Source organism: Stomoxys calcitrans, chromosome 4 (assembly GCF_963082655.1).
Source record: "Stomoxys calcitrans chromosome 4, idStoCalc2.1, whole genome shotgun sequence".
Lineage (NCBI taxonomy): Eukaryota > Metazoa > Arthropoda > Insecta > Diptera > Muscidae > Stomoxys > Stomoxys calcitrans.
The window spans coordinates 60,511,674-60,535,551 of record NC_081555.1 but is presented as its reverse complement, the minus strand read 5'-3'; the positions used below and the strand labels follow the sequence as shown (position 1 = coordinate 60,535,551).

Genomic DNA, 23,878 nt, shown 5'->3' with positions numbered 1-23,878 from the left:
TCAGAAGATGAAATTCTTAATGAGTTAAATTATCAACATTTTAGAAGTTGAAATTCTTGCTGAGTTAAGAAAAGACCTTCCATTTGTATCCAATGTCAGAAGATTTATGAAGCTCGAGAACAACGTCATCAACACAGCACACGTATCTTTAATGATGACCCAGCTTCTCAATTTATTAAAGCACCAACTGCCTAACAGTCATAAGCCAAAACTTAAGTTAATAAAGAAAATGTTCTCACTAATCCATGTTCGATTTCTCCGCTTCTAATGTTATGAAAGTCATTGAAATTGGGCATTAATAAGAGTTCACTATGACCTTGGTTTTTTAGCTTTAATCTCCGTCTGTTTTACCAAATCTTTGCCTTTGTATTAATGTTATCAAAACACAAATTTGTTCTTGGGGTTTTAATAGTTTATTTACATTAAAGCAATCTTGATTTGATTTGATTTAAAGTTATTTACGATATATGTTCACTTTTGGTATTTTGTTTTACGTTAAGATGTCTGGAAAATGACTTCACTTCTACGTATTTTTAATTGCAAGTGATCTGCATAATGACGAACGACAACTTTTGGCTGCCCTTTAATTGTTTGAAGCTCAGCTTTAAAATAGTTCAATGTCAACAGCAACAACAACCAGAATACCTATGAATGGTGTCCATGGGAATAGAGTTTGGCATGTGTTGTTGTTGTAGCCAAATTTTTATGAGGTTACAATCCTCGTAAAGCTCCTGAGGATCGCCATCTTCACATGAAAATTTGGTTACAACAACAACAACACATTCCATTCTCTATACCTATGGACACCATTCATAGGTATGTTGTTGTTCCTTTATGTCTGTTGTCGAGATTTGGGGCAAGGCAACGATTGAAAATGAAACGAATTGGGAAAAAAGAAAGATGTCAATAACTGCAAGTAAATGATGGTGCTTGGAATGATATGTACGTAAGCATATATGTAAGTCAAATGCATATGGATCGTTACATAGCATATTGCTTAAGCCGCTTTTACACGGCATCTAAATGTCTTATGACATGTCACTTTTTGTATTTTAAAATGTTTGTCAAAATTGTCAGTTTACATACGTATATTATTTGTATATTTTCGTAAGACATAACCTAAAAACTTGATTTAATCATACATTTCTAAAAACAATTTAATTTGGTGTTGCTTTCATTCGAATGAGAATTCTTTATTTTTTTTTGTCAGGAATAGAGCTCACTCTAAACCACAAATTTACATGTGCTATTTTAAAAAAGTAATTCCATATATTAGTATCATTTGTATCACAGGACATGTACAACTAAACATGTGCTGAATTTGACTTGTTATTAGACACCTACAAACCGTGTAATAGAGCCTTTAGTGAACATTTATTGTCTTTTATACATTTAGAGTCAATGTAATTGAATATCTTGGAAATACATATGTTGTAAAAAATAGGCATGGTTTCATGACTTTTAATGAAAATATACACTACCAAAACTAAGAATTTATACATATGTCTAACCCTTGACAGTCATCCTTTGTCAAAACGACGACGCGCGATGGCAATTATTATTGTAAACAAAATAAGGATGACTTTTCAGGGTTAAAAATATTTTAAGAAATTAGAGAAAATTGAAAATATTTGTTTATAAATTATGGTTTAATGCAGTGGACATCAAACGTACCAGATGCTGCAAACAAATTACAATCATCAACCACCTCACATTACAAAACAGCTCCACCAACAATCGACATCGCCTTTAATTCATCGGTTTCCTCAATTGATATACCACAAGAAAGCATACCAACATCTTCAAATCAATTTCCAAAACTCTCTACAAGCAACTCTATACTACATACGAAAAAAAGAGTCTCAGAAGACAACTGCAGAATTGAACCTTCCACAAATTATCCAAATTCATCAGATTCGATCTGTTCTCTATTGACAGATTCACAACAAACACCTTTCAATTCAGATCACAGCAACATAGAGATGGGCATGTCTCCATCCACATAAGAGATTTCCTCTAGTGATTGTGCTTATATCTCCCAACAACTACAGAAAAACATCACCGAGATCAACATTATTAAATCTTAAATCGCAATTTTATAGCTTAAGTCTCCTTATACATAATCTTACATTTTCAATTAGTTTTTCTTTTAATCACTTCAATTATGGCTTCTAATTTTAATGTTACTTTATTGCAATGGAACATTTAAGGATTTACCAAGTACGCTCTGGAGCTTTTAGTATTGCTACACAAATCGGAAATTACCGTGCTAGACGCACATTTCTTCTAAAGATCTCAATTTTCTCCATCTGCCTTGATTCACATCTTTTCATTACAATAGGATTACACATGTTCCAAGTCGGGAATAGCCATATTTGTAAGTGTCAGCTTGGGAGTTACTGGTCATGTAGTTTCTTCGGGAGATCTACTTTATCAGACGGTTACTGTTGACAGTGGGTTCCCCCTACATGTGACGAACATTAATAAGGAGTTAGAGCTCCGTATTGGCTCTGCCAGATCGGCAGTTTCGCTGAGGGACGCCATATTCTACTTTGTGATCTCAATGTTCAGAACACACTTTGGGGCTCAATATACGATACGAGTCGTTGAACTATGGGAGACATTTGCGAATGACAGGGGTCTTCTCATCTTCAATGATGGTTCTCCTACTTTACTGAACATACGCAAAATCCTCAATGCGGTTGACGTTGGTATGTGTGATTCCGTTTCAGCGCCTTATTTGTTTAGAAATTGTCTGGACCTTCCTGAGGCAGGTGACCACTTCCCGATTAAAATGTCAGCTGATCATTTCTCGTCGGGCTTTCATACCTCGTTTTATTGAGTCTAGGGCAGATTGAGCTGTTTTTCAGGCTATGGTCCTGGCTCATTCCTTTGAATTTTCAGATTCTTGTAACGTGAACAGAGAGGATGCGCAGTCAAGGAAGTCCACTAATGAGTCTATACCCATAACTCGAGAACCCCCTTCTAGGAGCAGACCTGTCTGATTCAACTCGTTTATTTCAAGACTAATTCGAGAGCGATTTAGCGCTTGGATGAAGTAAGGAGAGTTTGTAGCTTAGGTTAGGTTGAAAAGAGGGTGAAGATATGATTCCGTCCCATGCCACTAGGGAAATACACAAGCCAGTAAAAAGTAACCCCGAAAAAGAAAATGTATGTTATGAATTCCGTGGTACTTACAAAATCCTTAATTGTTTAACATGTAACGCCCCTAAGTTGTTTTGTGTCTGGTATTGTGTCCCCACCTAAGTGCCAGTATCTGCAGGATGCGAAACCCGGGTAATGATAAAGGAAATGCTCCAACGTCTCATCATCTTCCCTGCATGCCCTTCACATCCTATCACCGATTTTACATAAGTGAGCTCGTCTCCTATGTGTCCCATCATGATACCAATAGCTATACTGACCTGAATAGAAGACGCATTACGCTCAGGTTTATTGAGAGGCTTGGTGCAAATGATCCTAAGACTCTCACTAATAGGGAGAGAGTCCCCTAAATTGGGCTCGGGAATTCGTTGCACAGGCTACCCCAAAGCCTACACGTCTAGATTCGCAAACTGCACCACAGTCAGCCAACTAAACTCCGGCTGTCTCGCAGACGTCAACAAGTCTGAAGGGGTTGTATCCTACGGATTTAACAAGTTGAAACTGAAGGTCTATAGAAACGGTGGGGTTGGGAATCAGGAGACGACTCAGCAGTTGTTGCTGAACACTTGCCTGAGGAACTATCGACCACATCGCTAAAGTCTGGTGGAATGCAAGAGACTGAAAATCCCCCTGCCTCAATCGAGACATGAGGGGATGGCATCGAAACAGGTGCCGACAAGGCCTCTGTGGGTGGGTCATCCGATTGGATTGGGCTTAAGGTATGCGCCAGCGAGGAAGCACGAACTCACAAAGTACTTCAACAGCAGCAGCTAGTGAAGTATCTAAAAACGAATCGTCCACACCGTCCAGAGTCCTGAGGAAAACTGGTTCCACAGCTTTCTCAACCGCCCCTGGATGCGTACGGAAGCTCATCATTACAAGATCTAACGAATCTTGTGAGGATGAACTCCTGGTGAAATCGGAAGAAGAGGCAAACAGTGGTGAAAGTTTTGAGTCCTGGCTATGGCCCAGTTTCTACAGATAAATCTCCACCATTTTTAGCCCGCTTCGGTGGCATATTATGTTTTCCTGATGGCAGGGGTATTTGACGTGATTCTTATCCAGGAACCATGCGTGTGTGGAGAAATGGTTCGTGGACTAAGAATTCCGGAATTTAAACTACTCAAGATTCAGAGATGCCGCCTTCAAACCTAGAGTTGCTGGTTCAAGCCGCTTCTGTAGGGAAGAAGAGCCTCATTGTAGGATGTGATGCTAATGCACATCACTAGATATGGGTAAGTTCAAATGTCAACTCTCCAACAGAGCAAAAGCCACAAGAGCACCACACTATTGGGACATCTATAAGGCTGAGCTAAGAAAATTTAAGGGCGAGCTGAGAAAGGCTCAGAATAAATCCTGGGTAGAATTCTGCAGCTCCGTGGAGGATACATCTGGGGCTTCTAGGCTAAGAGAGGTTCTGCCCTCGAGACCTATTTCGGTGGAGTACATTCAGAAGTTAGAAATGTATAGACAATGTCTAGTGATTAAACACTAGTACTCGTTGTCACACATTTCCCGGGAAATTCTCAAACGGTCAACGTGGCGCCAGAAGGGGAAAGTGAAGGGAAAGTGTGTCTGAGCCGAAAATCCTTTGGGCGATAAGAAGTTTCGACTCCTTTAAGTCGCCAGGCCCTGGTGATGTTTAAGTCGCCGGACCCTGGTTGAATTACAAGCTGTGTCTGATAGACTGAATTACAAGCTGTGTCTGATAAACCTGTACCACAATTCCTGATAGAACCGATTGGAACTACGATATCCCTGGTAATAGAAATTACATAGACTTCTATACGGATGGTTCCAAATTAGATGACCTGATGGGCTTTGGGTTGTAATCTAAAGATTTAGAACTGGTCATATCGACCACTGTAGTGTGCATCAAGCAGAGATCCTTGGAATTAAGGAAGTGGTGGAATGGCTAAGATATAATGTTATAACGACGATTGACATAAATCTTCTCAGACAGTTAGGCAGTCATGTAATCCCAGCAGAACGTATTTATGAACACAAAAATAGCTCTCTCAATGAGAGAGCTGACACCCTATTGGGTGTCAGACACAGAGATATCACAGGGAATTGTAAAACGGTCGAGCTTGCACGACCAGGAACTACCTTACACGGCTTGCGTATCCAGTACTAAAATAAAATACAGAAGATGACATGTTGAAGAATTTCCTATGTTATTGCACGGCTTTTGCGACTAAAAGACACCGGCACTTACGTGGGGACACAATGACAGACATGAATCTACTTAGGGAAAACAATTAGATTTTCTTTTTTAATGTTACTTTTTTTAGTATTTAGAGCGCACAACAAGCCGATTACTGGCTTAGGTGTTTATCCATAGTGGCATGGGGTGGTTTAACATCCGCACCATATTCTCAACCTAACCTAACCAATATACTATTTGGTATCAGATTCATTCATTTGGTTCAGATTCATTCACATTGAATGCAAAATCTTATTTTAGTGTTGTGTTGTTGGAGCAGTTTGTTGTGTTCTATCTTTCGTCTGTTGGATTCTGTTGAGTATTCAGATCCAGGAACTCTGCATTTCAGATGAAGTGCGTCCAGAAGGATCTGGGTCTGAGTCGAGTGGGTCCCGCCGGGCAGTTGAACAGGTCACGTGTGTAATGTGGCTCCTGGGCATAAACGGGACATACATCCTTTACGAAGGCATCAATCCTTGAGTTGATATATATAGGAGTTGAGGCGGCTGCATCTGCCGGATCTTAGTTGAGTCAGAACTACTATAGTTTGCTGGGGAAGGTCAAATTCCACTCGTTCTCCACGGATCATCCGGTAGCTATTCACCGCATCTTCTACCGTTTCTGCTTGAATGTTGTCTAGACCCGCTTGATATGCCGTTTGTTTTACAGGTTCTCTCTTAAAGCGCTGAACCCTGCACTCTAGATCATATAGATCTACCTATCCACAAGATGATTTGGATAGTATCTACGATAACAGTCCAGAAGGTATTGCTTAAACAGCACGTAGCTATGTCTTCGTAGGGGTAGGATCTTTGTCTCCTGAGGGATGTAGTCCACGTGATAATTGAGGAGACAGCCCATCGCAGTTCGAAGAGCCGCATTGAATATTATTGCACTGCGTGTCACAGAGCTGACGAAACCACACTGGCGCCGCATATCTTACCACAGACCATGTTTCGAAGTGTTGCAAATGGAATGACAAAAAGAATAAGCCCTTATCTATCAGTTTTGGGTATAAGCATTTAAACCGATTAGAAACGATTCCACATTATGCATGTGGAGGTGGCGATCCTCGTCATGCTCATGTACATGAGTAAGCTCGTTCCGGTCCAAAGGGCCGATCGCCGCGAGAACATGATGGCCATTGATTATTTAAAGGCGTCAATAACCCGCCTTGTCATATCGAGTATCATAGGCACTCAGTATTTGTGCAAGATACGATGCCGCCCGGCCTCTCACTGAGACTTTCCGCTCGATGCCGCTGATTGTCCGCGACTGCTGTTGCAGCTACTCCTAATAGAGCATTCCACTATCCGCAACATATGGACGCTCCGGTAGCTCGCAGTTAAGCTTCTCGTAACAGCAATGAACACCACACAGATCGCACCTCAATGTTCCAGCATGTGTGGTGCTCGCAGCTATCCAGTGCCACATTAGATGAAAAGTTGTGATAAAAGTCGATGTCATGTTGGTTACGAAATTTTGTATGGATGTTGTTCTCTGAGAATAGCCTACACTTTGTTAAAAAACTTTAAACTTTGCAAAGGTCTTGAAATCACTTCATATAAAAAAATTTTAATTTCAAATGGAATTTGCATTCAATGAAAAAATTAATAAACTTACTTTATCGATATTTACTTACTGTATAGTAATCAAGACGTTTACGCCTGATAGAACGACCATCGGTAGTAAACAATATCCTAAAACAGATACAACAGCACCGAAAGTAACATTAGCTTGTGATGCCATTAGACTAAGTAAACAATAAAATGCAATGCTTCCCATAACACCAATGCCGTATATGTAAGAAAATGTGACTTTTCCACTCTAAAAGTAAAACATTTTATATATATTATTGTTATATGCCCATCGGATAAGCTTACCAATAATAAAAATCCACCCAACGCCAAACAGAATACCAATGGACCCGCCATATCTGTGTCTTGAAGTATTTGTTGGTCCGCTCCACGCATTGGATTTAATACAGCCAAAGTCTAAAATTTTAAATAATGTTAAATTTAATTTTTTTTCAGCTCGCTAAGAGCATAGCAAAGAACTTAAAAAAGTTGAGCAAGTGTATGCTATAATTCAAAACACTTTGACTGGTTAGTGGATCATGATTTCTAATACGTCATACATCTTCATTCAATATAAATGTTTATGAGTTTTGATTGACCATCGACGAATGTAAATCGTTTTTTCTTTCTTTCGCCAAAAAGCTATTCAAATGCTACAGTACAGTTCTTTGATTTTTTACAACAAATTCTCTCGTCTGTAAAAAATACCTTTTGTTTTTATTGGGTTGCCTAAAAAGTAATTGCGGATTTTTTTAAAAGAAAGATAATGCATTTTTAATAAAACTGAATGAACTGAATGAACTTTAATCAAATATACTTTTTTTACACTTTTTTCTAAAGCAAGCTAAAAGTAACAGCTGATAACAGACAGAAGAAAGAATGCAATTACAGAGTTACAAGCTTTGAAAAAATTTGTCAACGCCGACTATATTAAAAAACCCGCAATTACTTTTTGGGCAACCCAATATTTTTTATAATTTAATAATTTAAGTGAGACATAATATCTCATGGGCCGGATTGGTACATTGAAATGTAAATGTTCAATCAAAAAATAAGAATCAATTTCACCATTAACTAACTTCGCCACGAATACTATATCCAACATGCGACGCCTTTTCGCAAGTGTTGTAAAGTCAATTAACTTAAGTCGATTCAGATAGAGAGGTAGATCCATAAAACCATTCCATTTTAAGCCCCTTGGTGCAAATAAACGAAAATTCTTCTGCTAGACTCCACTATATCAATATGACTATCATAACTTGGATACCAAACAACAGAACAATATTCCAAAATGGGGCGAACAAGAGAGATATATAGCCTTTTCGTCAGGTACGGATCATCGAACTCTTTAGACCACCTTTTTATGAATCCGAGTGTAGACATTGCCTTCCCAATGCAAGAATCAATATGATCATACAAATTCATCTAAGTATAAAACAAACCCCTTAATCCTTAAAGGATGATAAGTTCTCAAGATTCACCTATACAATACGAAGTTGAAAACGCTGGCCTTCTTGAATAGGACATACTCTAACATTTCTTCCTGTTAAGGCTCATACAAGTAATGTAATACAAGCCTGTTAATATCGTTCTGTATTCCAATAGATCATAAATTGAACAAATATACGAAAAAAGTTTTATGTCGTCTGCATACATCAATATCTTTGAAGATTGTATAATGGTGGAAGATCATTCAAATAGAGATAAAAAAAAAATTGGGCCAAGATGACTACACTGCGGAACACCTGACGTACCCTTTATTCGCCTCGACTCGCGTCCCTTAAACAAGATCGTTTGAGACCTATCCGACAGATAAGATTATATCCACTTTAGGAATCTCGGGGAAAACCCCGTCAAGTTAAGCTTATGAAGTAAAGTCCTATGATTAGCCGTATCAAATCCCTTGCTTAAATCAGTATATATAACATCTGTTTGATTTCCACCTGATAATAATTCAGACACATAGACTAAAAACTCCATAAGATTTGTAGCTGTCGATTTATTCCTCAAAAATGCGTGTTGACTTTCTGAAATTATAGACCGAAATTTTCTGGGCAAGCCTACGCGTAACCAGTTTTTTAAATAACTTTGGAATTCCATTTAATTTGCCAATCCCTCACTTATTCTCTATATCAAACCTATGGATGGAAAACAATCACGCATAAAGGAACAGTTAAATAGATCAGTCAGAGGCATATACAACAATCTCACACAATAAATCAAATTGCCGATAGTACACGGTCGGGTCCAGGAGAATAATTACACTTTATGAATTTCAATCTAGCAAACATCATAAATTAATGTTATATTAGATATAAAATCACAAGACTGAATATCATAGGGGTAATCTGACACGTTAGGATGGAGTTCAAAGAAAGTCGACTGAAAAAAATCTGCAATTAGTTTCGAAAGGAAAAGCTACCGTCTTTCTCTTTAAGGTAACAAAATTATAAAAGCTTCTAGGATCAGCATTCAATTTAAACCTCATGTGATGTAAATGATGGAAAATGATAAACAATAAAACTGTAATCAAAACTACGACCATCTGCCATTATACCCTGTAACTTCCGCTATTACCAATTAGAAGACTGCTGAACCGAAAACTTTAGGTTTATCTAACATATCGCCCCCTAACCGACAAAAATAGTAAGTGCAAAATTTTGAGATTTGAGAAAATCGATCATTTCAGACTGTTTCCAACTCCTGTTCGAATTTTGTTTTGGTTGTACAATTATACATTGAAAGAAAAGTTCATCATGAAATTATTTTTATTTCAAATTTTCTCCATCAAATTGATGTAGAATTTTCATTCGTTTGATGTAATCGGCGTTCAATTTGATAATTTTTTTTTTCATGTGAAATTTAAGATAATGAATAAAAATTCATTAATTTTTGTGTGTTCATTTAATGAAAAAGTTTCATTGATTTACAGCCCTATTCTGAATAACAATTCCAAACTTCGAAAAAGGGAAATATCTCCCAGGGAAAAAGTAGTTATTCTGAATCGAACTAAATGGATGGACGATAAAACTGTGGAAAAATCCCCCAAACAAATGAAAGGGAGTTAGGAAAAAAAATTATGAACTTAATTGTTTTTATACGAGATTTAAAAAAATATATTATTTTTACTTTTTCATCAAAATCGAGTACAAATTTTGTTAGGTTATCCCGGTTTAAATATGTCATGTACCCACCATAGAAAATTTGCATAAGTTTTTCAGTTTTACTGACAGACGAGCATTTACAACAGACGAGCATTCTTGAATTGGTATATAAATAAACATAGGTATCAAAATATGTGGTTCATATTTTAATATTCTTAGACCCATATGTATAAAGGGTTGTCACTAATTGGCAACTTCTCCTCTTAGTATCATTTCGGAGTCGGATACTAAAAGAATAAGGGACCTCCTTTTAGTATCCGACTCCGAACAGATATTAAACTTAAAGTAGAATCGGGCTGCCCGAAAATGTCAATTAGATCTTCTTCGGCGTATCAGGCGGACCACCATAGAAGCAAACTTCTTTACTACTCACTAAAGTAGTTCTGCTCAAGAATGATCTGGTAAATTCAGCCACCTTAATTCTTTTAAGCAAGGGAAAACGCCTACATGCAGGATGTGCGCACCGCATACAACACGTTACTATAAACATATTTATTTGTCCACCAGACCACTCTGAAAGCATCAAATTTAACCAACAATATTTGGATGAAGACGGAAAGTTTTTATCACAACACAGAAATATGGTGACAAGCTGTTGGCCAAAATTGTGCACTATTAAAATAACAAAAATTAAAACAAACATTACAAAAGCAATACTAAACATGTTTGTAAACTTCTTAAGCAAACTTCATAACTTCTTTTGTTTCTTTTTCCATTTTATATTCTTTTTTCCTAAAAATAATATTTTTCCCAAAATAATAATAGTCAAATGTTTAGTCAAAACAAAACCGCTGAGGCAAAACAGCTATTTTCCAAAATTCGAAATTCCCTCTTATAAATGTTTCCGCTCTACATTCAAACAGATTAGGAGGATTTTATTCGAGGGGAATTAGTTTAGAAATTTTTAGAATTGGGCTGTTAATGAATTCAATATTCAATTTGAAGAAAATTGTTCATTATTTTTTTTATTTGCAAAATGTTGATGCCGTCGATACATAATTTACGTAAATATGACAGGTCAGGAAAAATTAAGCAGCAATTATTTATTTGAAGTTACTCTTTCTTTGATTAAAAAAAACTGTTGCCATCGCAACGAAGTTACTTGTATTAGAAAAAATGGAAAACTTTCTAAACTCTCTTTTCGATATATGTCAATTTATATATATGAAAGGAGGTCAAGAAAAATTAAGCACCAATTATTTATTTCAAGTTATTCTTTCTTTAATTAAAAAAAAAACTGTTGCCATCGCAACGAAGTTACTTGTGTTAGAAAAAATGGAAAACTTTTTAAACTCTCTTTTCGATATATGTCAATTTATATTAATATAACATAATTTATAATGGAAAATTAATAAATTCATCAATTCCATTTTCAAAACCAACAAAATCAAGTCGGCAGATAACAAAGTACTTGCATGGTAACACTGTTTAACTTTTGTTAATACTGCCACTATTAGCTATACAAACAAGGCGTTGCTGAAGCATACTCATTCAGAGGTGGGAGTTTGAGCGTAACAGTGTTGTCATTTCAGCATTTAAAATAATAAAGTTTTGATTTTTTCCTTTAAAGTGTCACCTTAATTTATGTTTTTACACCCTACACCACTACTGTGGTACAGGGTATGATAAGTTAGTGAATTAGTTTGTAACACTCAAAAGGAAGAGATATAGACCCATTGATAAGTATACCGATGGACTCAGAATCACTTTCTGATTCGATTTAGCTATGTCCGTCCGTCTGTCCATGTTAATTTGTGTACAAAGTACAGGTCGCAGTTTTCATCCGATCGTCTTTAAATTTGGTACAGGCATGTTTTTCGGCCTATTGAAATTGGAAAAAATCTGTCCAAATCTGGATGTAGCTCTCATATATATGTTCGTCGGATTTTCAGTAATAATGCAATAAAATGGTCATTTGTTAACCGATTCTCTCGAAATTTGCCCGATTTTAACTTCTAGAGTCACTGCAAGCGCATATATTGATACATTTTGCCAAAATTTTGCAAAACGCTTTCCTCGACGACTGCCACAGTATCTGAGGAGTTTGCTCGAAATCGGTTCAGATTAGATATAGCTCTCATATATATGTTCGCCCGATTTTGATAAATATTGCAAAAAAAGGGATCATTTGTGTTCCGATTCTGTCGAAATTTTGCAAGAAGGATTTTTTATGACTTCCGATACTACTGGTGCATTTCAAAGAAATCGGCACAGATTCAGATATAGCAGTCATATATGTACATCGTCAGATTTTCACCCTAAGAGCCACTGCAAGCGCATTGTTCGACCAATCTTGGCAAAATTTTGAACAGCGCTTTCCTCGACGACTCGAATTAGATATAACTCCCATATATAATTCGTCAGATTTTGGGTAATTTGTCATAATGTTGCCATTTGTCAACTGTAGTTTTTACAGTTTTAATATATTTGCTCGCCGAGGTCCATCAAAATTGGTTCAGAATTGGATATAGGTCCCATATTGTACTTATAGTGTATATGTAGGGTGTTATACAGCGGCACCGGCCGACTTTTGTCCTTTCTTACTGGTTAAGAATACTAACATGGTAATTTTGTAGTACAAACCTATGGTGCTGCGGTAATTGTGCTGTGATGCTTACATATTTTTAATTGCACATGCAGTTTTCAAGTAATCTTTGGTGTGATGGCACGCGTGTGTAGTTATTGAAAATAATTTGCGAAATAAAGTAAGTGTTCTATGCAAAAATTGATTGTTCTACGTGCTCGGACCGTTTTGATAACATAAAAAAATATTTGTGGCATTTAAAATGTGATCATGTTTTTCAAACCAATGATATATTCAGGTGCACCATAGCGCATTCACAACAAAGTATGCTTTTAAAAGGCATCTTGGCAATGTGCATAGGAACGTTTTTGTAAAAAATCTGGATAATTCTACAAACAATTATCAATCAAGGGCCAATATGGACAGCAAATTTCTTATCAATCCCATGGCAGCCGGTTGTACGTACCGGATTGACCCGATGGAATCTTCATCGGCAAGGGCTGCCGCCTCAGTGTACGTGTTCGTCTTTTTTCGTCATGGGAGAGGCACATCCCGGAGTGCCTTCTCCGTATGCTTTTGGTCCGTGCCGGGATTGAAAAGAACCCCGGACCCTGGTTCTGTTCCGTTTGCCAGAACCGCCTTCATCATCGGTCAGTGTCGGTGAGGTGTAACAGGTGCTTGGAGTGGGTACATTTCCGTTCTTGCTCTGGCCTAACTTCGCTACGGGAGTATAGTCATACTGGCTATGTCGCTAGGTGCTGTGCGAACTCAGCCAGCAGTGGGTCACAAGCGTCGCCGTCGTCGCCTTCGGCGTCCTCGTCGTCGGACTATGTGACCCCCCCGACCTCTCCCGTACGGCAATTTATGCAAAGACAGCACCCTAGCCCTACTATTGCCAGGCCAGTGTCGGGAAATGTATCGTTCCTGCAGTTAAACTGCAATGGACTGCGAGGCAAGATTGATGAGATTGTGGATTTTATGAGTCGGAAGAGCATATCGGTCGCAGCGATCCAGGAGACAAAGCTGACTAACACCTGCAGCTTGCACAGTTGTCACGGCTACAATGTGCTACGTAAGGATCGCTCAAGGAATGGAGGTGGGGGATTGGCCTTCGTTATACACCATTCCGTGCAGTATAGACCTATCTCGCCTGCGCTTGACGCTAGTGACCCATACATGGAATGTATGGGGGTAGCAGTCAAGTCTGGTACTGCCGAGATAGAGATATACAACGTGTATATACCGCCGGTTGGCAGCTGTGTCCCGATTAATGGCCAGGCCTACAGCCCCGACATAAGTGGGTTGCTATCTGGCCATAGTCGTCTGGTTCTGGGGGATTTCAATGCACATCACTCGTCATGGCATTTTCCCCTAGGCAACGACCAGCGTGGCATAGCTTTGGCAGAGCAGATAGATAGCTCCACGTTTTGCACGGTGAATGAGGATGCCCCCACTAGGATTACGAGGAGGTGCAGCAGCTCGCCAGACATCTCAATCGCATCCCCTGATCTCCTGAGTGACGTATCCTGGCAAGCCGTCATCTCTTTGGGGTCAGACCACCTCCCCATAATCCTCACCATCGACCGACCACCCGACTTCATTACCTCTGAGCGCCGAACGTTCATCAACTATAAGAAGGCCAATTGGACTGGCTTCAGAGAGTATACCAATCGCCGCTTCAATGAACTGCCACCCCCCTCTGATGTGCTTGTGGCCGAGAGGAAATTCCGAGACATCATCAACGCAGCAGCCGCTCGCTTTATTCCAGCCGGTCGAATACCGCAAGTGCGACCCAATTTCCCGGCGCAAGCAGTGGTACTCGCAGACGAGCGTGATGGGATTCGTGCTATGGACCCCGCTAACCCCAGAATCAGCGAGCTGAATCTGGAAATAAACAGGGTAGTCAACGAACATAAGCGGAATTTGTGGCTGGAACACTTGGAGCAATGTAACTTAGGCACCGGTGCAGGCAAATTGTGGGCCACTGTTAAGTCTCTCTCGAACCCCGGTAGACGGGACGACAGGACCTCAGTCACTTTTGGCGAGTTAACCGTGACTGATCCGAAGAGATGCGCCAGGTTGTTCAACCGTCAATTTATCGTGCATCCCGAGAGAGACAGGGCAAGGAGGAGAGCCATTCGCCGTATTCGTGGTCTCCGAGCCGATGAACAGCCATCACAATTTACCGTGGGCGAAGTTACGAATGTCATCCGTAGCGCCAAATCTTCCAAGGCGTTGGGCCCCGACGGAATCTCTACATTGATGCTGAAGAATCTGGATTTACCTGGAGTTGAGTACCTTACCACTGTCCTTAACCTGTCATTGAACACTCTTATAGTTCCCGATGTCTGGAAAATGGGCAGAGTGATCCCGCTACTGAAGCCTGGTAAAGACCCGAGTTTGGGGGAGTCGTACAGACCGATCTCCCTTCTCTCACCAGTGGCTAAGACGCTTGAGGCATTACTCCTCCCGAGCCTCGTAGGAGAATTTCCATTCGCCGAGCATCAACACGGATTTCGGAGACTGCACAGCACAACAACAGCTTTGCATGCCATCACCACACACATTTGCCGTGGCTTCAATCAACCCAGGCCATGTGATAGGACGGTCCTCGTGGCATTGGACCTATCGAAGGCATTCGACACGGTCAGCCATGCCAAATTATTTGAGGACATCGCCAACACGTCCCTCCAGCCAGGCCTTAAACGTTGGGTCGCGAATTATCTGTGTGGCCGCCAGTCATTTGTGGAATTTAGGGATAAGAAGTCAAAACACCGTAGAGTGAAACAGGGAGTTCCCCAAGGCGGGGTGATATCTCCGGCTCTGTTTAACCTCTACCTTTCCTCCATCCCACCTCCTCCAGACGGCATAGAGATCGTATCATATGCGGACGATTGTACGATCATGGCATCAGGCCCACCACCCATTGATGACATCTGCGATAGGTTGAACGTCTACCTCAACGAGCTTGCCTCATATTTCGCTGCAAGAAATCTGAAGATATCCGCCACCAAATCTTCAGCCACACTGTTCACTACAAATACGCGTGAGGTGAATTCTGAGCTGACTGTGATGGTCGATGGAGAAATGATTCCGACCATCAAGTGTCCCAAAATACTTGGCGTCACATTTGACAGCTCCTACACTTTCTCCCCACATGCCACAGCAATCTGCAATAAAGTCAAAAGTAGAAACAAGGTCCTCAAGTCACTCGCTGGCAGCACTTGGGGTGCAGACAAAGAAACCTTGTTGACCACGTACAAAGCAATTGGCCGGTCTGTGGTAAGTTATGCAGCGCCAGTGTGGTCACGTCAACTTTGTGACACGCAGTGGAATAATATTCAGATCTGTCAGAATGCCTCCCTCCGAACTGCGACGGGCTGTCTCCTCAGTTCTCATGTGGACCACCTCCATCAGGAGACAAAGATCCTACCAGTGCGAAGACATAACTACATGCTGTCTAAGCAATACCTTTTGGGCTGTTATCGCAGAAATCATCCAAATCATCATCTTGTGGATAGATACCCACCGCCCAGAAGCCTTAAGGTAGATCTACATGATCTAGAGCGTGAGGTCCAGCGCTACAAGAGAGAACCTCTAGATCAAGCGGCATATCAAGCGGGTCTGAACAACATTCATGCAGACACGGTAGCAGACGCGTTAACTGGCTACCGGGTGAATGTAGTCCTTGGAGTACGACCGCCACCCATTGCACCCGAAGAAATCGACCTCCCCCGGCAAACCAGAGTGATTCTGGCTCAATTACGTTCCGGCAGATGCAGCCGCCTCAATTCCCACAGAGCTAGGATTGATGCCGACGTGCAAGATGTATGTCCCGACTGTAACCAGGGACCGCACGATACACGTCACCTGTTTAACTGCCCGGCCAGACCCACTCGACTCAGACCCAGATCCCTGTGGACGCACCCCATCTTAGTCGCGGAGTTCCTGGGTCTTGACACTCAACAGAATCAAGCAGACGAAAGATAGTACACAATAAACTGCTACAACAACAACAGCAAATTTCTTATAATTTCACCTTTGTTACATGTTTTCAAATCCTTTGGTTATAAGTTAGAACCGAGTGTGTGCAAAACTTTTGATAAATGCAATTAAACTTTACGTTCAGTAACTTACAAAAGAACTTAAAAAAAATCCTGCAGAAAAACAATTTGTTATTACAAATTATTGATCACATGGTATCTTTGAGTAATACTTCACAATTTACAAATATTGTGCAAGGCGAGCTGTGGAAATATAAGGTGCGAAGTACCCTAACAAACTTTTAATACCCTAATTTGTATATTTCGATAATATTGAATTAAATAATCCTTTGGGAGCATATTCCACTACCCATACAGTAAGGAACTTTTATTTCTCGCTTCCGACTTTTTCTTATGAAGATACAAAATTAGATCATATATTTTTAGCAGCATCAGTAAAAGGTGTTGATTTGCAAAAATTTTCTATTGAAAAATGTTTGAAACCGATTGTAAGCCAATTAAAAGATTTGGAAGTGTCAGGAGTAGAAATCGTTTTAAACAGTGGCAAAAAATATAATCCTCACTTTATTTCTTGCCTAATTTGGGCCTAAATTCTATTTTAGGCTTTAGAAAATCATTGAGTGGTACCTTTTGTAGAATTTGGAAAATAGACAAAAATTTGAGCAAAGTAAATTCCGCAAATCCAACTCCTAAGAGAACATATGAAAACTATAGTTCAGATGTAAGTAGCAGAGATCCATCCAAGAGATCCATCTAAATTCTTCTTTTCGTGTTGTTGACAACTTCAGCGTAGACGCCATGCACAATACATTCCGAGGGAATTTGCCACTATGATTTGCATTATTCCATCCTTTATTTCATTCGAACAAAGAAATATTTTTCTTTAGAGACGCTTAATGTTCGAAAACACAATTTTGACTACGGCCAGTTTGATATAGGAAATGATTCACCTAAAATAATAATCTATTATTGTTTTTTTGTCAAAATAAATTTGAAACCCAAACTGACGCACTATCCAGAGGTGATGAAAAAATGTGACCCTGTGCGAAAATTCTGGAGTTTTCAATTCGAAGCTAAACATAGAAGCTTTAAGTTGTATACACATACTATAACTTCACGTAAAAATATCTGTTTATCGATGGAGAAAAAATACGAGTTTCTATTTTCCAACTACATTTAAAAAAAATCGAAAAGCCAGGATTTCATTGCACTACCGAAGGATAAAACAGTCTGCGAATTTAATGAAATTATATGTTCCCAATTTAAAATATGGTATAGGAAAATAGGTTTTTACGATAAAAATGTTGTTTACGAAATAGGTCTCTTTGTCGTTGAATGCGGTATTGACTACAAGATATATAAAACGTTTGAAAGTATTTCTTGTGTGCAACAACTTATAAATATATATATATATATATATATATATATATTCGGAGAAAAATTAAAAGATAACGTTTTTTTGCAGCCATTACAAAGCATTTGAAGTGAGTGTGAAGAACGAGGAAGGAAATTCTGTGGTCAACGTTAACAGTCTGATTGGGCCATATACATATGTATAGGGAAATATATAGTACGAATAAACGAGTTATATACATAGCAGTTAGAATCTAAAATGCCAACAGGTGGTCCCGAGTTGGAGGATATTCTTCAAAAATGGAATATTATCCATTTACCTCCTATTTCAAAAGGTAATTTATTTGATTGATTAGTTAGTTTGAGTTATGACTTTTTCTAATTTTTCTTTTACAGATGAGAATATAAATATAAAAGTTTTGAAAATTATAAATTGCAAAGATTTAGATGAACTTACCAAAAGATTTTAATTAGGGGACCGAGTCCTTTTCCAACATTCAAAAATGGAGAAAAGAAATTGGTAATCCTATCAAAATAAAAAATTCCGGGACTTAACAAACATTCCCTCAACCTCGCGTAATTCAAGTAGCTCTTCAGCTAACTTTTCTCAGGAACCCTAATGGAACGCTTTGGCAACAATAGTGATTTGAGTTATGAACCAATTTGAACCAAAATAAAATTGGAAAAACCAAAACCAGGACATCTGACCAACCAAGGAAATTTATGAGTAACAACCATTGTAAACTAATGAGATGCACATGCAGGAGAGCAATCACATGGAAAATTAAATAATTGCTATGTTCCCAAAGGAAAAACTTTATTCTTAACGCACTCACAGACGTGGAAAACTATACACAAAATATAACAATATGAAGAGAAACCAATATGCGTACGATATTAAAATCAGCTAATAATATTGGTAGATAGGTACATTAGAAGTGAATATGCATAGTTTAAAATATGTAAAAATAGTTTGAGAAGAAAATGCTAAAGAAATTATTCATAGTTGAACTATTTTTACAAATGTGGCAATCCAGCTCTAACTACAGAATTAGTCGAATTAATCTTAAAGATATATTTAAGGCCTGACCGCAGTACAAGAATACTCATGGACCAAAACTGGTAAGTATTTATGCCCAAAACATACATCTGTACTTATTTAATGTTTATTTATATGCTTTTTCTTTTGATTTGATTTACATGGATTTTGAAGTATTGCAGAAGAAATATACTCCAATTTTTGAATCGGAAAGTAAATTAATGGATGTATATAATTTGGTAAAGAACGAAAACTTTATTAAAGTCTCTGGGATAAAAACAATCTTCAATAAAATGGATCCAACAAATTCGGGTAGTTTTTGAATTTTCTATAATAATAAATTAAACTTATGTTTTAAAATTTTTAAATTTTATCTATAGCTTCCAACGTCATTATTTATAATGCAGTTGACGTGGCGCCTTCACGGATTTCTATATCCAACTTCCAAGTACATCAAAAGAGATAAATATTGTAAAAACTAACTATGGAAATATACAATAAGGAATTCGCAGAATTCGTCAATATTTATCGCACAAAATATTCAAGAAGTTAACAACCTCTTGAAATTTCTGGAGAAATGAAAATAGAATAGTCAACCATTTATCTTTGATATGGGAGATATCAATTTGGCTGGTACCAACAACGACAACTGGTCTATTTAAATCGAACTTTGATGCAATTAAATGATTTTCAGATCATGTTTTGAAAGCTTTGAAAGAAAATCGAACTTTGATGCAATTAAATGATTTTCAGATCATGTTTTGAAAGCTTTTTTAATCAATTTAGAATTTCCAGGCGCAATTTACCAAGTTTGGCTGTTTATTCAAAAATATTTTCATAACATAAGATCAGAACACACTTAAAACTTTTCGAAAATAATGAATATTATAAGCGAATTACAAAAGTAATAAAAAAGACTTATATGGAAATAAGATTAGAATTCTAAAAAAATTGATTTTCTTTTCAGAACGAAGTGAATACGTTATATTTGTATTAATAAATTATTATTTTATAAATATTTATTTCTAACTTTGTCTTCTTGGTTTGGCTCGAGGTCATCGAACAATTTACAAAAACAGGTGTTGGTGTTTTATTTGTAATTTTTACTAATATTTCGACCACCGCCGGTGATCTTCATTAGGGTTTTAACTATAAATTTAACAAACAAGTAATTTTACAAAAAATTAAAAACATTTATACATTTGAAACAAAACAATCGACTTTTCCTTTACAGCGCACAAGTTCGACTAAAGCTCTGTCATTTGTGTCTGTATTTTTGTACCAAATTCCTGTAAATTTGAGCACAATTGTCTGTGTCTTTCTTAAAGTTCATACGTTTGTTTGTAGGGGTGTCAATAACATTTCTAATGTAAATCGTCTTTTCTGATTGGATTCTTGTGCTAGTATATCTATGTCTTTAAAATTTGGTGTATGCCCTGTTGAAGTGCAATGTTCCAAAGGGTTGTCTTTCATTTTCTGGTCAGATTTGTGAGATGATAATCTTGTTTTTAATTTAGTTTTGCTTGTTTCTACATATGTCATTTGACATAAATTAGTTTCAACCCCATTACATTTAATCTTATAAACTACATTTGATTTGTCCTCCTTTTTCATCCTTGATTTAGTCATGCTGAATATACTGTTTAGTGTGTTGTGGATTTTTAAAGCAAGCTGGTATTTTTCTCTATTGTATATATTAGAATTGGTAAGCCTTTCGGAAAACTCTGGAATATACGTCGTTTTCTTGAAGTTTTTTGGTGTTGGTTCAATTTCGTTGTTCGCTGTTCTATTCTTGACGAATTTTATAAGGTCCTTAATAGCTTTGCTTGGGAAGCCATTTAATCAAAGTATATGTTGAATTTTCGTTTCGTTTTCTTGATAATATATTTTGTCACAGATTTTTAGTTCTCTGTCGATGAAATTAGTAGTCGTATTTATTTTTATTCTTCTCGGCTGATTTGAATAATAATTTATAAGTCTCCCAGATGCTGTATTTTTTTGATACCAATTTAATTTTAACTTATTTTGATGTCGGTGGACGAAGGTGTCAATATATGGCAATTTGTTGTTTGATTTTCATTCCATTGTAAACTGGTCTTGTGGGTGGAAGGAATTAAGAACTTGTAGAGTATTTTCCACTTCCGTTTTTTCCAATACGCAAAATATATCGTCCACGTATTTAGTCAGAAATCTTGGTTTTGTTGTGATTTTCTCAATTAAAGCGTCTGGTAAGGTTTCCATTACAATCCATTTGTGTGCTCCTGGATGTCATTCCACTTTTCGGTTATAGTGTTTATGGCTAAATTAACCGGTATTCTTGGAAATAGAGACACAACGTCGAAAGATATTAATATCTCATTGTCTCTAATTTCCTTGTCATTAATTTTTGATTTGAATTCTATCCCGTCTTTTATGTTGTATTGTGAATCTCTAGTCAAGTTAATACGTCTGTAAGATATTTTGATAGTCCATATGTTAATCGATGAACAAATCGGCCCGAGTGGTGTTCCCTCCTTATGGATTTTGGGTAAGCCATAAATTCTTGGGGCAATCAAAAATCTTAAAGAAAACGACGTATATTCCAGGGTTTTCCGAAAGCCTTACCAATCCCAATATATACAACAGAGAAAAATACCAACTTGCTTTATTTTCGCGCGTCCATAGGTTACGGATGGTGGAAAGCTTTGTTTTTATTCGGAGTAGCTGTTAACGATTTTCGAGAGGAGAGTCTCAGTGAGGAGTCAGGTGGCACTGGCTTTTTATTAAATACTGAGTGCCAACGATACTCGAGATGACAAGGCGAGTTATTGGCGCATTCAAATAACCGAGGTTAGTGGCGGCTGGAGGCGAGCGTCGGATCTTGGAGCAAGCGGCTCGCCACAACGAGGGATTCATGTGCAATCCCACAAAACCCATGCGGTTGTTGATCTGGGCCAGTAACCCGCCCCCCGGAAAACTATGAGAACTATTAGAGAAGTACATGGCAGATATTACCGCCTTACAGGAAGTGCGATGGACTCGGAATGGCGTCACTACAACACCAAACAGCGACGAACTACACTATAGCTGCCATAATACGAGGCATGAATTTGGCTGTGGATTTGTGGTTTGTCGGAGACTGAAACACCTTGTCTCCAGCTTTACTCCGGTGGCTAGCCACAATTCGCATAAAATCCAAATTTTTCAACATCAGCCTTATTTGTGCCAATGACCCGACGGAAGACAAGGACGAGCAGACCAAGGATATTTTCTACGAGTGCCCGCTGCCCCAGATTTCGCGGCGGTAAAAAACATGGTAGTTAGTAGCACAAAATATTCACAAAGCCATATGGCTGTCACCCCATCAAAACACGAGGAACCCTACGCCATCAAAACACGACATTGAAAAGCTGCAAACAGAACTGATGGCAGCGGCATACTCCACTTGGCTGACCCAACTGCTTGATGTAAAGACTCCCTGTTCCGACGATATAATGTCGCTGTGGCAAACCATTGCGCGCCCCATGGAAAATGCCGCGAAATCCATACATGGGTAACGGAAGCCTCCTCCAAGTAGTACCATGGGTTACTTGGAGGAGACCAAGAGTGTCGAGAGGCTACTGAAGCCAAGAAAGCGGCATATAGAGCAACCATGTAATCAGTAGCAACGCGCCAGATGAAGAAGAGGTATCGGGAGAAAAAGAGAGAGGAGAAACGTATATTCCGCAGAAAGAAAAAGGAAATGGAAAGACGTGAGTGTGAGCGAATTGAGATGTACAGGAGTCAGAATGAAGTACGGACCGGAGTCAGAATGAAGTACGGACCGGAGACAGAATGAAGTACGGTTGGGTTAGGTTGAAAAGAGGGTGCAGATATTAATCCGCCCAATGCCACTATGGACATACATCTAAGCCAGTAATCGGCTTGTTGTGCGCTCTAAAAATTATGAGGTAACCTCCAAAAAGAAAATTTTTAGTTATGAATTCCGTGCTACTTCCAAATTCTTTTGAAGTTTTCAAAAGCACTCCCCTGAGTTGATCCATATCTGGTATTGTGTCTCCACCGGTATCAGCTGGACGCGAAAGCCGTGCTATGACAAAGGAAATGCTCCAACGTCTCATCATCTTCCCCGCATGCCCTACACTTGCTATAACTTGCCGCACCGATTTTACATAAGTGAGCTCGTAGTCCGTTATGATACCAATAGCTATACTCACCTAATTCTTACTTCCTTTCAGTAATAGCGTCGTCTTCTCACGATCTGGATCCCCCCATAGGATTTTCGCCGTCTTACCGACCGTTTCGCTGTTTCACAATGTTTCACGCGCATTCGTTGCCCACTCCTTTTACTCGGACAGCGTCGACCCGAAAGGCTTCGGGTTAACCAAGTTTATTGACGGCAGTCCTCTGGCCTTCACCGCTAAATCGTGTGCCCTTTCATTTCCCCTTACTCCGTTATGGCACGGCACTCAAACGATGCGGATTTTGCCATCCTCATAGAAGGCGTTAATCTCCATCTTACATTGCAAGACTGTTCCTGACCTTACCGTCCTGGTTGTTATTCCCTTATGGCAATTTTACTGTCGTTAAAGATGTTCACTCTCGACGTCCCCCCATTAGCACCACACCACTTTACACATCTTCGCCTGCAGGACCGTATTATGGTCAGGCAGTCTGTCGCCTCGATTATACTTCGATAGTATGAGTTGCCCCCATCTTCAATCCATTCTCCCATCGCCTAAAATCTCATAACCGCAGTGGCTGCCTCACACTTAATCTGTTTGTCAATGGGTTGGATATCTTGAATAGTCTCCTACAGCCCGTCTGCATAGTGCCCAACATCTGTGAGCCTTCTCAGTACACGTCT

General features: G+C 38.8%; 1 protein-coding gene and 2 long non-coding RNA genes across 3 annotated transcripts in view; 1 reads left to right on the top strand and 2 right to left on the bottom strand.

Moving 5' to 3' along the window:
- The window catches only part of LOC106094050 (protein YIPF5), a 52,773-nt gene that overhangs the window by 1,347 nt on the left and 27,548 nt on the right, over positions 1 to 23,878 (bottom strand). The window contains exons 3-4 of the mRNA XM_059367949.1: positions 7,255 to 7,365; positions 7,014 to 7,198 (exon numbers count right to left, since the gene is read on the bottom strand). Coding sequence (XP_059223932.1) covers positions 7,014 to 7,198; positions 7,255 to 7,365 — 296 coding nt within the window. The remainder of the gene's footprint in view (positions 1 to 7,013; positions 7,199 to 7,254; positions 7,366 to 23,878) is intronic.
- LOC106094052 (uncharacterized) lies at positions 16,895 to 19,881 on the top strand. The gene is made up of 5 exons (XR_009398164.1): positions 16,895 to 16,996; positions 18,106 to 18,328; positions 18,390 to 19,115; positions 19,207 to 19,344; positions 19,413 to 19,881. It is a non-coding gene; the product is annotated as an uncharacterized LOC106094052 (long non-coding RNA).
- On the bottom strand, positions 16,958 to 17,892 carry LOC106095519 (uncharacterized). Its single transcript, XR_001222751.2, has 2 exons — positions 17,649 to 17,892; positions 16,958 to 17,590 (listed from the first exon to the last, which is right to left on the bottom strand). It is a non-coding gene; the product is annotated as an uncharacterized LOC106095519 (long non-coding RNA).